This window comes from Xenopus laevis, chromosome 6S (genome assembly GCF_017654675.1).
Source record: "Xenopus laevis strain J_2021 chromosome 6S, Xenopus_laevis_v10.1, whole genome shotgun sequence".
NCBI lineage: Eukaryota > Metazoa > Chordata > Amphibia > Anura > Pipidae > Xenopus > Xenopus laevis.
In genome coordinates, this window is record NC_054382.1 from 87,700,107 (window position 1) to 87,717,342 (window position 17,236).

At 36.7% G+C, this 17,236-nt stretch overlaps 1 protein-coding gene across 1 annotated transcript in view; it reads right to left on the minus strand.

The window, feature by feature from the left end:
• Nucleotides 1-209: 209 nt before the first annotated feature.
• The window catches only part of dok6.S (docking protein 6 S homeolog), a 119,217-nt gene continuing 102,190 nt past the window's right edge, over nucleotides 210-17,236 (minus strand). Inside the window, exons 5-7 of the mRNA XM_041567782.1 lie at nucleotides 7,335-7,524; nucleotides 3,436-3,574; nucleotides 210-581 (exon numbers count right to left, since the gene is read on the minus strand). Of these exons, the coding sequence (XP_041423716.1) occupies nucleotides 333-581; nucleotides 3,436-3,574; nucleotides 7,335-7,524 (578 nt within the window). The 3' untranslated portion in view covers nucleotides 210-332. The remainder of the gene's footprint in view (nucleotides 582-3,435; nucleotides 3,575-7,334; nucleotides 7,525-17,236) is intronic.

Sequence of the window (17,236 nt, forward strand, 5' to 3'; positions counted from 1 at the left end):
AAAAAATAAACTGACACATTAATTATACCTACTATATGTATAAGTTGCTTTTTAACAGAAAATATTCTTCTTGATTCATTTAAAGGATGTGGATTATTACCTACACCTGCTTGTTGGCTCCTGTTCTGTGCTTCTATAAGCCGTGCTAAAATTCTCTCCTTTGACAGGGTTCAGTATCACTGACCAGTAACTCCTAATTCTAATTCAAATTGCCCTGTGGGGCTGATTGTGCTTGATTTTATTTGCCACTGCAAAAGCACAATTTATTTGCAACTGGATGCTAAAAATGAAAACAAAATAAACTACTTAGAAATTTGGGTTTCACTTAAAATTTACGAGGTGTAGTAAATTGAAATGGAAAAAAGTACAAAACAATCGATCCAAACGAAATAAAAGCAATTTGAATGTATTGTGCAGAGAGAGAAGGAAGGGAGCAAGGATAATTCTTTAATAATCCACTTGCCTTGCAAGCTGTAGATCTCACCAACACTGTTTTGTCTGGTGATGTGATGCCAGTATGCGCTCCGAGGAAGTGATATTGATTTCGACAATGTCATAGGTTCCGTCAGAGTAGTCTGGAGCTGAAAGAAAATGTACAGTTATTAAAGGAACATTAACACCAAAAAGTTAGTGTTTTAATGGAATGATACTATACTATACTGTTGTCCTGCATTGGTAAAACGGGTATGTTTGTGTTAGAAACACAACTGTAGTTTATATAAAGAAGCTGCTGTGTAGCCATGGAGTCAGTCATTCAAGCACAGGATACACAAACGATAACAGATAAGTTCTGAAGAATCCCATTGAACATTACAGAGCTTATTCTGTGCCTTTTATCCTTTTCAGCTATGAATGGCTGCCCCCATGGTTACACAGCACTTGTTTATATAAATTATAGGAGAGTATTTGAAGCAAAAACACCAGCTGTAACAGTACATTATATTTTCATTCCTTCAAAACACTAACAACATATTTTGGTGTTATTGTTCCTTTAATCTCTCTTTTCTTTTACATTCTGCTGGTAATTTTATCAAATTGGAAACTCTAACTTCTCTGTAGAGACATAAAAGTCTAACAAGCCATTGGCATTATTTAGAGTGTCATTTTAGTTTTCTAACTATTATGCTAGGAAAAGACTGAATACAAGAAAATTTAATTTTTATGGTAGATAAGGAGCTGTATTCACCTTCCTAAACATGAACTATTTAGATTTAGATAATCCGGCTTTGCATTAAATGTTTTCTGCCTATTATTTTAACGTCTAACGACCCTGTGACTAATTACTAGACTCTATAATGAAGCAGTAGAATTCCTAAAGGGATTCTATCATGATTTTTATGGTGTAGTTTTTATTTTTAAATTACACTGCTTACATTGCTAATAATTCTCGCCATGTAAAATGTCATTCCTAACCCAACAAGTGTACTTTCAGAAAGAACCAGTACTTTAGGATGGAACTGCTTTCAGGCAGGCTATTATTTCTCCTATGCAACTGAAAGTGTCTCAGTGGGACCTGGGTTTTTACTACTGGGTGCTGTTCTTATATCTACCAGGGAGCTGTTATCTGATTACCTTACCATTGTTCTGCTGGGGGGAGAAGAGGGGTTGATATCACTCCAACCTGCAGTGCAGCAGTAAAAAGTGACTGAAGTTTATCAGACTGGGGGCACCTAGGAAACTGCCAATATGTCTAGCCCCATCAGATTTCAAAATTAAATATAAAAAAATCAATTTGCTTTTCTGAAAATTGATTACAGTGCAGACATCTGCTAGAACAGAACTATTAACTGATGCATTTTGAGAAAAAAAATATTTTACCATGACAGTATCCCTAATGAATCAAATGAAAGTGAGTGTAGGACTTGCCAGACTAGGGTTGACTTTAATGTAGTTGGCCAGCTTGACTGTATTACCAAGCAAATCCTCTTATGTTTAAATGGGAGGGCATTTTTAGTAAGTTTATTTCACAAAATGTTTTAATGTCCCTAATATATTGATAATGCGTTGATTGCAGAGGACCTCTTCTATTTATCTGTTTGAATTTTGTGGTCACAACCTCATTGCACCACTGCCTAAAACTTTATAATTGATTAGTGGTGAGCATAACTTTTCCTTTTTGCTATAGTTTATACAGGAGCAGTGGCCAGCTCCATGATGTAAATCCCATAATCCCTAGCTACAGACAGGTGATCCTAATGGTGGGCAATAAAAAGGGCAACCATTTGGGAGTTTTAACCATGTATAGTAAGTTGCAGGTAAAAATTAGTCCCTGTGAAAAATATATAATGAAGCAGTAGAATTTTTAATGAATAATGTATATAATGATGCAGTAGAATTTTTAATGAATGATTTTGCCGTAGTTGGGCGGCTTGAATATATTGCAATATATGGACAAAAATCCCTGTTTTGTTTAAATGGTAAGGCAATTTTTAGTAGCTTACTGTACAAAATGACTCACTGGGGGTTATTTATAAACACTGGGCAAATTTGCACCTGGGCAGTTACTCATAGCAACCAATCAGTGATTAGCTTTTTTCAGCCAGCTGTAGGTTTAACACTGAAAGCAATCATCTGATTGGCTGCCATGGGTTACTGCCCAGGTGCAAATTTGCCCAGTGTTTTTAAATAACCCCCACTGTCCTTAATATATTGATGATGGGTTGAGTGCATAGAACCTCTTACCTTTGCCTGGTGCGGAGGTTCTTCTCTTATGGAGAAGTGTGGATGGTGCCTTCTGGGGTTGTAAAGGCCCCAGAGAAGTCCTTAGGACCTCATTAGGGAAGACTTATGACCTGAGAGGACCTCAGTGGCATAAGGGAAGATCCATCTTGTGGTTGAAAGCTAGCTTGTGGTAGGCTATATCATATGGTTAGTTGGTCCAGAAGTAAAAGATAGTGAGCTTAACATTCTAAAGTATACTCATGCGGTATAGAGGATTCTATATGCTCAATTTGCTCATTTAACATCATAGCAATAAACTGTTTATAATCTATCTGAAGAAAGGGCCTTGGAAATGCAATCATTTGCATGCCCCAAGTAAAGGTGATCTAAATATAAATATGAAATTGTGTTTCTATTTCAGAAATTCTAATGTGAATGTAATCACCTTCAACCCTGCACTCTGCACTCTCTGGTCATAACACATATCTTGGGGATACATAATACAGTATTGCATAAACTATATAAGCATGTATATATATTTGCACACACATGCATAAAAGTCTCTCTGTTTAGCAGATCGTCCGTATATTTTGGACAGAGAAACATATTTACTTACACAGTGGCATTGTTGTTATAGAAACAGCAATCTGGTTATTTGAAATACCTCTGCACACAATATATTAATACCTAATGCAGAACCACTTTATATTGGCAACACAATATTACCTTTTATTTTGAATATTGTTTAGGAAAAAAGAAAAAAAATGGTCTTACTCTTGATTTTTTCTCCAGTTCTAGCATAAGCCTTTCATGTTGTTCAGCTATTGCCAGAGTAGCGGAATGGACTTTCTGGTAGATCTTCTCTCCTTCTCTTGTTTGGAATGTAAACAGTCCCTCACCAGTGTCACACATTCTGTAAAAAAATATCACTGGTGAAAATAAGTGTATTGATACTCGAATAAAAGACCCCAGGAGACCTTGGAGCCCTTGGAACTTGAATTGCCTTTTAATGTATTACCTAGTGATGGGCAATTTTTAGTTTTGCCGAAAATTTGCTAAATGTCGAGAATTTACCAAATGGGTGTCATCTTCATTCCTCTTATTTTTTAAGAGAAGCTTTGCTATTACATCTGTTCTTTCTAAAGGGGTGGTTTACCATTAAGTTCACGTTTAGTTTGTTATAGAATGGCTAATTCTAAGCAACTTTTCAATTGGCCTTCATAATCTTTATACAGTATATTGACTCCTCACTCGGCATGTCATCACTGCAATTGTTTCATTTTGTAAAATCCACCTATTAGGCAGGTTCTTCTAGCCGAGAAGAATCAGACACACAGGAGAACAATCTTTTGACCTAAGAAGATTAGCATAGGCTTTCGTCCTACTTTTTTTTTGCACTGCTGTCACTATGAAAAGTTCTACATGACATTCCTTTATTTCCAAAGAGAAACAGCTTTCTTCATTTAAACTGTTAAGATCAGTCATTTCTATTTTCTGGCCTAATATGATCTCAGGGATGTGATTATAGCAACAGTATCTGCTGCAGCTGGAAAAAGAATAGATCTCATTACAAGTCTTTTTCTGTCTTTAGTTCCACATAAAACAATACTTTACCCAGTGGCTTTTAGAAAGTTATGTAGCCATTAAATTTTTGAGCAAAGAAACTCCTTATTGGGTAGAATCTCCACGAGTGCCAGCACCAGCCTGGAAATTGGACTATGTATTGGCCAGATGCTGAGATTAACAGGACTTTATTTATTACCTAACATGTAGACATGAGACAGTTGGAAAATCTCTGTAAATATTGCTATTTTAAAGGTTATATTAAGAATAGGGAAATAAAAGTTGGTGGACAAGTTGATATTATCTTTCACATACATTTATGGGTAGATACTGTATTGCCACAGGTTACAGGCAGGGTTCTTAAACATTTGATTGTTTAGAGAACCAATCCACCTAGCCTATAAATGGATCAGATTGATTGTTTTGATAAGTATTTATCAAAATGTATTCTCCAAACCTTCAGGAGTGAATGATTGGTCTGGGAATTGTAATTCCAATGAAGGCTACAATAATAAAACATGTTTTATTTTCATTGGATTGGTGTATTGCCATAAAAACAAAACAATTATCAATATTGATTAAATTGAACCTTCACCTTTGATGTGGCAGTAATAGGTACAGGTATAGACTCATCATCTGGAATGCTTGAGACCTGGGGTTTTTGCATAACGGACCACTAATTGGAATCACTGTATCTTTGCCACCAATATTGATTCATGCAGCTTTGCATTCAATAGCAACTGAAATACATATATCATCAATTCCCATATCCCAGGTTATTACTAGATTTATCTGTGGTTGTTAAAAAGGAATTTGCGAGCTAAAACCCAGTGAAAGCATTTTCACGGGCAATAAATTGACCCAACAGCGTGGGAAATAAAACATGATGAAAAATTAATACAATAGATTAAAGGAATGAGTATGTTTAAAAGGACTGTTTCAATGACATTCATACAGCCATCATTATAAGATACATCAGTTGAACGCATGGAAACAACACAATATAGGTTAATTGACTATGACACTTCTTACCGATAACAAGAGAATGGCAGACAAATGAAAGATATTTGTCAGATGTACTGCCTGCAGCCATGGCTATACTTTCAGCTTCAAATAACCCTAGCATCTGTGTATCTTCTTTTGAGAAAATTAATATATCAACCTTGGGTCACAGAAAAGGAGATGAATTTCAAAGAATTGTGTCTCAGCACTTACTCCAAAGTCAGCAAGTTTCATGGTTCAATAACTTCCCTTGTTAATATGGTCTCATCCACAGAAATGGATTTTAAGCAGAAGGAACATTTTACGGTGACAAGTTTAATTATAGTTTTTCTGCAGATGAAAAGAAAAACTAACAGCTAATCTCATATTTGTTTGTGTTAATGACCCGGGTGTCTTTGTTGAATAATTATACTTTGATATTATGTGAACATCTTATAAAGATCAACATCTGTCACTGCTTAGCTTTGATATATGTGGAAGAAATTGGGCACATGACCGCCGGCCTGTTAAAATGCAGTTCCCATGGGAAGAAAATGTTTTTTCCTTCAACTACATTTTCCTAAAGGTAGAGACACACAGGGAGATTATGGAGATTAGTCGCCCAGCGACTTTGTGGTGACTAATCTCCCCGAACTGCCTTCCCTCCGGGTAGAATGAAAATTGCCGGCAGGATGGAAATCGGATTGCTTCATTTTCCGGTCGCCCGAAGTTGCCTCACACGAAAACTTCGAGCAATATTGGAAAACGCAGCGCTCCGAGTGCCATCCCGCCAGTGATTTTTTTCAGTCTAGCTGGCGGGAAGGCAGTAGGACACACTAGGAACATTGCATTTCCGTGGTGGGATTAATCACTGCATGGTGCAGAACAAGATATGGTGGTTTCTTGTGAATGCACAATTTTTGGCACCATTTGTACTCTGATAATGGGATTATTGGCTAAAATTGTTTTTAGAAACTGTACTTACTGTACTGTATTCAGTAAATCCCTCTCCTGTTAGCAGTACCTACAGGACTGCATATGCAAACCATTTCTAGGACGTCAGCCTATGCTTCCTAAATGAACTTTAAATGGAAGATTTATCACCACAGTAAAATTCAGTCACTCTCTATTCATATATTTTTAGAGGCATATTTATAAATTAATAGACTTCCATCCACAGATATGCCTCTAAGAAACCCATAGGAATGAATACAAAGTGGCACAATGTGTCAGTGGAGAGCTCTAATATCACACAAAAATCCACCCTGGAAGGCTTATTTATTAAAATTTGTGTAATGATTTTTATCAAACTCAAATGTTTGCGTATTTATTAAAAAGTTGAAATATAAAAAAAATTATTGGAATAAAATTAAAATAAAAAGTGAGAATTTTTTTATGGTTTTCAATGGGTCAAAAAATGTAAAAACTTGCATTGAAAAAACACTTTATATTTGCTATCGATGGATCCCATTGATTATTAACATTAATATTTAATAATTAATATTGACATTAACTTGGCAGCTTTTAGATGTCAATGTTTTACATTCAAGGTTTACAATTTTTTTTTTTTGCTGAATACATTTTGTACATATGAGTGAGTTTTAGCGAATACAAAATTCAATTGTTAATTCAAATATTGGTAAGTCACCCCCTAAGTGTGATCTATACAGCAATAGTTTAAGAGAGATTGCATATGGATTCATTCTTCATCTTTTGTTTGTTATTATTATTTTTTTTTTTTTGTTGTTGTTATTTTGAGACTTGGAAATTTAAATTAAATCTGACACTTAATTACCCTAGCAAATAGAAAGAATCTAAGAAGTCAATACACCTAACCAGGGTCAGACTGGGCGGTTCTTGGCCCACCGGGGCTGCGCTACATCAGGCCCCACGCACCACCCAAGGGCCCCCCTCCTGCAAACCCCGCCCCACCCAAATTCTTTATGTGATCGGCGGGAAGGGAAGGTCAGGAGCAGGGGCTGTTTAGCGTGGCCCAGTCTGACGCTGCACCTAACATTTTTTGCTTAAAGGGGAACTATTTTAAAAATGAAAATTTAATAAAAGCTTCCTCATACTGAAATAAGAAACTTTCTATATACAATCAATTAATAATTCTGAGCAGCACTTACCTGCCAGATTCAAATGTAAACCATGTAGAATCCCTGCCGTATCTCCTTAAAGAGCTTAGAGGCCACATAACTAGCTTGACTTTTGCATTGTGAATGTCCCACAAATAGATATTCTCATGTGTGATCTGCATTGTGCATTCCCCATAGATGTCTAAATTTGGTGTTGGCATGATATAGACATTGAACCGTTCTAAGAGAGGAAAAGAGAAGACAGGTTAAAGAAGCTTTTATGTTATGATGTTAAAGGGATTCTGTCACTGGAAAACATGTTTTTTTTCAAAACACATCAGTTAATAGTGCTACTCCAGCAGAATTCTGCACTGAAATCCATTTCTCAAAAGAGCAAACAGTTTTTTTATATTCAATTTTGAAATCTGACATGGGGCTAGACATTTTGTCAATTTCCCAGCTGCCCCTGGTCATGTGACTTCTGCCTGCACTTTAGGAGAGAAATGCTTTCTGGCAGGCTGCTGTTTTTCCTTCTCAATGTAACTGAAGGAGTCTCAGTGGGACATGGGTTTTTACTATTGAGTGATCTACCAGACAGCTGTTATCTTGTGTTAGGGAGCTGTTATCTGGTTACCTTCCCATTGTTCTTTTGTTTGGCTGCTGGGGGGGGTATCACTCCAACTTGCAGTACAGCAGTAAAGAGTGATTGAAGTTTATCAGAGCACAAGTCACCTGACCAGGAGCAGCTGGGAAATTGACAATATGTCTAGCCCCATGTCAGATTTCAAAATTTGAATATAAAAAAATCTGTTTGCTCTTTTGAGAAATGGATTTCAGTGCAAAATTCTGCTGGAGCAACACTATTAACTGATTCATTTTGAAAAAAAATTTTTTTTCCCATGACAGTATTATGCATATGTAGAAAAAAAGGTCTTCAAAATAAAATATTTTACTATTGGGGATTCAGTTAGGTTTATACTATTATGAATTTTGATTTAGTTCAAACTTATGCAAACACCTGTGTTAATCAATAAGGATCTAGACAAAGGTCATGTAACCAACCTTAAAGGAGAACTAAACCCCAAAAATTAATATGGCTAGAAATGCCATATTTTATATATTAAACTTGTAGAACCAGCCTAAAGGTTCATCATCTTTATAGTAGTAATATAGTATTAATATATTAATATAGTATTTATAGTCTTTGTTATTGTGAGCTGGCTAGAGCTCATTAACTGGCAGCAGCACAGAGCATGTGAATTGAATCAATAGAAAAGAAGATGAGAGCTATTGGGGAATCTTTGGAGGCACAGATCTTCCCTGTTAAAGGGCTGTGGTTGCCTTGGGCTGGTACAGAAGCCCAAAACATAATGTACAACATTTCTAGCTACTTCTTCAGTTAAGATTTAGTTCTGATTTAAGTAAGCAGGATAAAAGTATAAATCAAAGCAAAACAGTTTTAAAAATAAAAATCCATATTATGTAAGATTTACAGACAAAATGTTTCAAGGGATATGTTTACTTATTTTTAAATTGGTATCTAATCTACCAGTGGAGCAGCGGAACCTCAGAGGAATTACCATACATTGTTGCATAATACTACCCAACATGGATGCTATACTTCAAGGGCATCTATAAACTTTACATTTTCATTACTATTGGGCTAGCAAAGACTTATGGCATCATTCTGTACATGCTGCAAGAAAAACTCATTGGGGCAAATTCACTAAAGGACAAATTTTCACCAGCGCCTGCTTCGCTATATTCTGCGCCACTTCAGCAGGTGCAAATTCATTACCACTACGCTAATTCACCAATATGTGAAGTTGAGTCTCAGCATCCGAACACTGGCAAATTTTCACTAGCCTACTTCGGCTGGGCAAGCATTTCATAGCGAATTTTCGCTAGCGTTCATTTCTGCTTAGCAAAACTTCACTAGCACTCTTGAGCTTAGGTTAATTTGAATAGAGTGGGTACATAAAAGTTGTATGGACATCTTTAATAGTAATGTTGGTGCAAATGCTTGAATTGGCCACTTTTTCAAACATGTCCAATGAGCCATAATAATGGTAGAAGAGATCCTGTAATGCCCTAGACATGAGCCCACCCTTAAAGGGGAGGTGCACCTTCATATTAACGTTTAGTATGTTATAGAATGATCAATTCTAAGAAGCTTTTCAATTAGTCTTCAATATTTATTAATCATTTTTTTTAATTATTTGCCTTCTTCTTCTGACTCTGCTTTTCAGGCCTCTCCTATTCACATTCCAGTCTCTTATTCAAATCAATTCATGGTTGCTATGATAATTTGGACCCTAGCAACCAGATTGCCGAAAATCGGGAGAGCTCCTGAATAAAAAGCTAAATAACTCAAAAACCACAGATAATAAAAAGTGAAACCCAATTGCAAATTGTCTCAGAATATGACTCTCTACATCATACTAGAAGTTCATTTAAAGGTGAACAACCCCTTTAAAAAAATGTGGCATGCCCCTCAAATTAGTTTTAAAAAATTCATCACACATAAATCTTTAATAGTTTGGACTTTTGAAGTCTTTAAGTCTTTAAAACAAGTAAAGTCGCCGGCGTTTTTTTTACAACTTCATTGCATTTCCGGCATACAGGATATGATGTCACTGACATAAGATTGAGGAAGATGTAGCTTCTTTTAGCTTCGTTTGCCTGGTCTGAGGTGGGAAAGTAAACTCTGTTGAAAAAGGTAACATTCAGTAAAACTCGCATCTTAGTGAATTTGTGGAGTAACGACCGTTCGTCAGAGCGAAAAGAGCGATAGGGTACAAACGAACGCTAGCCATGGTCTAGTTCACCATGAATTGTCCTCTATGCCTGTTAGTGAATTGGGAATGTCCCTGCGGATGAGATTTCTGGCGAGTTGTCGTTAGCGTTAGTGCCTTTAGTGAATCTGCCTCATGGATTTTCCCTAGACTTGGAAAGTCCAATTTATCTGGCTAGCAACACCAGTCCAATTTATCTGGCTAGCAACACCTCAACAATATCATGTCATGCCCTCTTGACTATCAGACCACAGATTTCAAACTTGCAGTAAATAAGAGAAAACATGGGCATAGTTTCCAGCTTGGTGGGCAGCAAAACACTCTGAATCACCCCTCCATTCACTTGGATAGCAATTACATTGACTCAAGGCACTTTCAAGATGGATAATTGTTACACTGGAATACACACTGACACGTTTCACATGATAATTGAATGCCCCTCCATTTACTTGAATAGAGGGACAGAGCATTTTGGTGTTTGCTGTAAAGTAGAAGATCAGCAAAACACTCTGGTGTGCCAATACATTTAAATTCAATCTGGAACCTAGAATTTGGTTTGGATGCTTATTTTCCAATAGTTCATCTCTGTCTTTGGACACCTGCTCCTCACAAACAACAATCAAAATAAGATTTCCCTGAGTAATGAAGCAGAAGGACTGCAATGATAAATAATGTGAAACGAATTGAGATGAGAATGAGGTAAAAAGTGGATAATGGGTTACAAGCAATGTTCCGTCTAATTTCTCCTTGGATGTTTGTCCAAATCTCTTTTGTGTATGTGTGTGTACATGAAAATTCTATATTTTCACACAAAATTCTTTGTGTGCATTACAATTTATTGTGTGTACTGCCCTCAAAATTCGTATGTGTGCACATATGTGCATAGCTTAGAGGGAACAGCGGTTACAAAATGACTGCAAAAAGAAAACATAGGAAAAAAGGAACTGTAAATTAAATAGCAGAGACAATGCACATTTTGTCTTTAAACAAAACACTGGTTGAAGGACACCTTACATAAATTGAACTCATAAATTGGCAACTTTTAGTAGCTTCTAGAATGTGTAGAGTAGAGAACAAGCTTAAACTAAAGACTGATTTACCAGTGCCACCGCTAGTGTGGTTGTGCTTATATGAACACAAGGTTGTACATGTATTGACACTATTCATTAAAGATATTAGGGTAAAAGTCGCTCCTTACATTTGTAGATTTATGGGTGTCAATGCATATGTACTGCCTCTACTGTTTTTGACACACACTCCAGAATTGGTGCAATCAATACTCTGGAAATTCCAGCACCAATTTTAGTTTTAAAAAAAAAGAGCATGCTAAATAACCTTCATTTTGATGCATCACATGCAATTTAAAGTAGATGCAACACTAAGGGGCTTAATTACTAACATTCAAACATCTTGTTTTATGAATCTCTAAAAAATCATTGTTTTTCTATATTTCTAAAAATGTGAGATTTATTAAGTGTAAAAACACAAAAACTCTAATTCACCATGTAAAAGTTGTTGAAGTCAATGGGAGCTGTGCTGATCCTATTGGACCATTTTTAATCCATTTGGACTATTAAAGGCTCACTTCACACAAGTGAGTGTAATCAAATTGTAGACCTAAATTATCTGCAGGTTAGTGTTCATTGAAGAAACGATATAATCTAAACAACCACCAGAGGGACAGGGAAAGTAGAGGACTTTTTAAACCCTGTACACCCCAAGTTAACCAGTTCAGATGAAATTATTAAAAAAAGTTCGTGAAAAATAACATAAAACGTAACTTTTAATCCAAATAAGTTAAAAGCACACCCGCACCCATACAGACAATGCCAAGACTGACTCCATTAAGTGTATATGGAAGTCCGGGACCGTGTCCCTAAAAATACACACATTTTACAAACCAGGCATAGGATAGATTGGTGGACAAACCGTGTAGTCAGCGTTCTCCTAGCAGCCTGACCACTAAAGTATTAAAGTATCCGCCATGTTGCTATGGCCATTCACCAAAACCTCCCTTCCAGTCATTCCCCAGCGAAAATTCTACCTAGCTACGTGGGGAACAAGTGGGAGCTAGTCGCCCACCGTCCACCTATGCCACCTGCCCACCGCGTTTCACCGTAATACACGGCTTCCTCAGGGGCATAAGTGAAGTGCCCCTGAGGAAGCCGTGTATTACGGTGAAACGTTTGGAGTGTACAGGGTTTAAAAAGTCCTCTACTTTCCCTGTCCCTCTGGTGGTTGTTTAGACTATTAAAGGCTAGCATATTTTTTAGCACATTGTTTTGAGGTATTTGTATTTTTTAGCACATCATTCCGCATTTTTTCATTCGTATTTTTTAAATTCAGATCTTTTAATACATTTCATGCCATTCGAGATTTTAGAGAAAATTTGTTTATTTGGGGTTTCAAAAACATTTAAACATCTAAAACCAATATAATCGGTGCCTCTGTGTGTGTGGCCACAATGGAATTCTGAGAAAAATATATGGTGATACAATATAAACGCACCTTGTAATCTGCATCATACCAATTCATATAATAAATACTGATTTATATAAAAAATATTTTTTATATCATGTCACTTGATTAATTTTAAATGCACATAGTGCCCCACAAAGTAGCCGGATTTCATAAGAAAGTATGCAAAATGTTACTTATCAAAACCAGTTAATGATAAAAACACAAGTTAGCTGATGGGAAGATGTTTGTAACTTATCAAGAATGCATGCTTTCATAAAGCATTTCATTCTAAATTAATTGAAATGTGATTGCGAGGACTGATGCTACAGGAGAATGAAATATTTGCTGGTATTAAACGTAATTACATTCCAAATCTGCAAAATGATGATTATAAAGCAGACTCCAGGGAAACATTTTGCAATGGTAGACAGAATAATCAATACTAGCGGGGGATGAATATGAAAGTGAAATTGCTTTAGGGTTGTCATTGGTTATATCATTCACGGCAAAGACAGGACTGCTGAATAAATTCAAATAAAAAAGAAACTTAGTATTAAACGAAACGAGTATGAGGTTGTTCACTTGGGGAAGGAGAAAGTTATATCTGTAGTAGAGGAAACAACCTGAAAAAAAAAAAAAATTAAAATTACATTACCAGAGCACCCGTGGAAATTAATTTATACTAGGATATGGATGAGTGAATTAAAGGACAATTAAAACCCTGTAGTAACATTGCTTAGTGCTTTGGTCAAGGCTGGTACTGGGTCCATTTCAGTTCAATAACAAAATGGGGAGTGTGGAAGACTGTTAATGTTAAATAGAAAGCATATAGCTCAGATTTTCAATAACATTCAGTTGGACTGAACATAATGAACTACTCCCTAGGCTCAGCCTATTTATTAAACCTCACATTTTTCTGGTTGAGTTTTTTAAGGGGAAAACTCAAATTTTTAGAGGGAATTTTTTTTTTTTTTTTCAATATTCAATATGCTCCAAAGCAGCTAAACCCATCAAAATCACGTAAAAGTCAACGGCAGATGTCCCTTTACCAATCTGAATATGTTTCTTGCCTTAATGATCTAGATGGTTTTTAGGCTGGTTTTTGTTTGATAATCCATAAAAGTTGTTTTTCAGCAACAAATCACAAGATTTGTGCGTCAAATCAAAAAAATTGCACGATACAGTTTGACGTAAATTTTGTTGCAACTTTTTCCTGCACTGACTTTTATGGATATTTGGGTTTGGAAGTTTGGTCGAATTTTTTTTTTTATTATATGAGAAAAAGTCGAGTATTAGTAAATTGCCCCTTAGTATGTTATAGATGGATTAACTTTTCAAATACAACTAATAATGTTTTCTGGTTGTTGAGGTTACTAAGCAAATATTTTATTGTTCTTCTAATTTTTAATTGATTATTATTTATTTTTAAGGGCCATCTACTTCAGCTTCTATGTGTAGCACTTGGGGTTCTGTACCTGTACGACTGCTGGTTAATGTAGTTCCCTGTGCCTTCCACTACAGTACAGAGGAATTAGTTATTGTTTCAACCTTCATAAAGAAAGGGATTCAGCCAGGAAGAGGAAGGAGAATCAGCCAGGAACTGGAGGAGAAACCAGCCAGGAGAGGAATGATGTGCAGGGAGATTTAGAGACTGGCAGTTTGTGTTCCAGCTTGTTGAGTGACCAGCAAGAGACTGCTGTTAATCTGTAACACATTGCAGTGTGCCGCCTGCTTGGAGTTGTTTCCTGCTGTCCTGGAAGGAAGTTTGTGTGATCCAGGTATGCTGTCTGTCAGCCATCTTGATAGGCAAAAGAGTTAATAACTTACAGAACCACAGAAGCACTGTAGCTAGGAGATGCAGGGTTCTGTAAGTTATTAACTCTTGTGTTGCCAGTTTAAGGGACTGTGAAATCCATGGCCATCTTGGATTTTTTACATGAGGCAGGCAGAGAGACAGAGATGAGAAGCATGGGAGCAGAAAGAAAGAAGAGCTTTGGTGTTGGTATTTTGCTTGTGCAAGTGTAGGTAAGGGAAAGCTTTCAATTCCTCTATTTCTGCATTCATTTTACTTTTTTATGTTAATGGAGTGCTCTTTGGCCATTTATATGATCATTATACTGGCTGGTCTGCTGTTAAAAGGCTCGTTATTAATTTTACGTAGTAAATATCGCAGCACGTCTGGGGTATATTTTGGTGCAGCAGGTGCAGTCAGCAACGTATTTAGGTCCAGTAGCTCTCAAATGAAGTCCACGGGGGAGATAAAAAGACAAACGATACTGTAACACCATTATAACAATGTTGCAATCCATTGTCTCAATTCAATTGTGCTTACCTTTAGTCAGTTGTTTCTAAGCACAGAATAGTGTGTACTGTTGTGCGATTGACCGCAGTCCCTGATCCCAATATACTTACACTCCGCTGGACTGAGACCTTGTAATGAAGTATATATCCCCTGCTGTTCGTTGATCCTCCTTCAAACTCTTAGAACTCACTAATCCCTCTTTCTTCTGCATCACAGTCATGGACCAAAAGGTCTATCTACCTCTCACTTCTTTACAGAGTCCTTTTCCTTTGGGTAATACTCAGCAGCACTCCAAACTGCTCCCTTCTTTTTCCCAGACCTCAACCCTTCATTGTGTCTCACTCTCCCCACGGCTTTGGTGCGGAGCATAGAGGTATTAGTGAGTTCCAAGCAATCAAAGGGAGATCTATTCCTCTATAAAAGATCTATAGAGCTATTGAACGGCAGAGAAAGGAGATTATATGCTGTGCTTAGAAACAACTGACTACAGATGAACTCAATCAAATTGAGACACAGGATTTCAACATTGTTATTATGGTGTTACACTATCGTTTGTCTTGTGTATCTTTTTATCTAACCTCAGGACTTCAATAGAGAGCTGCTATTTCACATTGCTAAAAAAAGGGAAAAGCTTGAAAATGGAAATACATAAGGATGGTGGGTGGGTTTTACAATGTTTTGATGTTTACATTTAAATGTGGTAATAGCTGTGGTCTTTCCATTAATGTGCTGCATTGACAATAAAGGTAAGCTGTCTCTAAATCTTACGTAATGCAGTTTTCTGTCTATCTTCTGTCTATTTTATATTTAGGCTCAGTGTCTAGGGTGGTACCCCCTTTCAAATAGAAGCTGTGGCTGTGAGCGACATCACTTTGGCATACATCATACCCACTACTCAGCACAGAAGGCTCTATACTCATCCCCATATGACTCCCAAGGGCTGCCCCCTAAGAGCCACCGCCCTAGTAGGGTTGCCACCTGTTTGGCTTTGATCCGAATAATTTGGTTTTTGAAAGGCCTGTTTGGTTCAGTTTTCAGACTTGTGAAACCTCAACAATAATCTGTCCAATAAATGAATAACATTTATAAACTCACCCCAACATGGCTTACTTATTATAAAATGCAGTTAATTTCTTATTATTACAGAAAGGCAAAAATAAGAAATAGTATTTCTAAATAAGAATTGCAGTCTTTCAGAGCTTTCCGGGTATATTTCTGTATAATAGATCCCATAAATGTAATTAAAGGATTGGGCTTACTCATCAGGCAAGGTATAGATAGAGATAAAATTTCCACCCATGTAGTTTTAAACTGGACATTTACATTTTTCAAAGGCCTGTCCATTCAAAACTTTCTGTCTGGTTTAAAATATTGAGAAAACTGGAAAGAAATACAGCCAGTTGCATCTAAGTGACACAATAACTCCACTGACATCATTGTGCCTGCCTCTGATGTCATTATGCCCACCCCAACATCAACGCCCCACCCCCAATACTATCTGCCCTGCCCCCTTTGCTTGAGTTTAGCCACTGACAAAGGTGGCAATCCTACACCTAGGCTGAGGTCCTCAGGTGCCTATCATTAAATACACCTTGTGAGTTGTATTTGGGTACTGCACATAGGCAAAAACATATAACACACACAACTGATTTTCATCGTTTATATCCTCTACTTAAACAGCCCCCCTAGTTATATAATTATTTAAGTTGTGAGCAGCTTTATGGGCTTTGCCAATAAATTGGTTTCCTCCAAACTTGGCACCTAGTTATATGCAGGCTTAATCTTATGGATGACAAAGCTACAGAATAGTTACATAGATAATCATAATCCTGGTTGAAAAACGTCAAAGATTCATTAAGTTCAGCCCCCCAAATGACTCCCAGAACATATATATTTATATATATTATACAAACCTATTTATACACTAGGGGGCAGATTTATCAAAGGTCGAAGTGAATTTTCAAAGTAAAAAACTTCGAATTTCAAAGTACTTTTTGGGTACGTCCATCGAATAGTCCAACTTCGATTTGAAGTTGGAAAAAACTTCGAAATTCGAATATCAAAATTTATCATGTATTGTCTCTTTAAAACTTCTACATCGACCATTCACCACCTAAAAGCTGTCAAAGTGCTGTTTTAGCCTATGGGGGACCTCCTAGAACCTGTATGGAGGCAATGGGGGGCGTTTGGGAGATCGAAAATCGAATAAAAAAAACCCTTCGAATTGAAGTAGATCAAAGACGCTATTCCTTCGATCGGATGATTCTAATACAGACCTCTTCGACTCCCAGAAACCTTCAACCTCTATTCGGTTGGTCTTTTTGAATATAAAGTTCTCAGTTTTTTTAACTTTGAACTTTGACCCTTGATAAATATGCCCCTAGATGTCAGTGCTG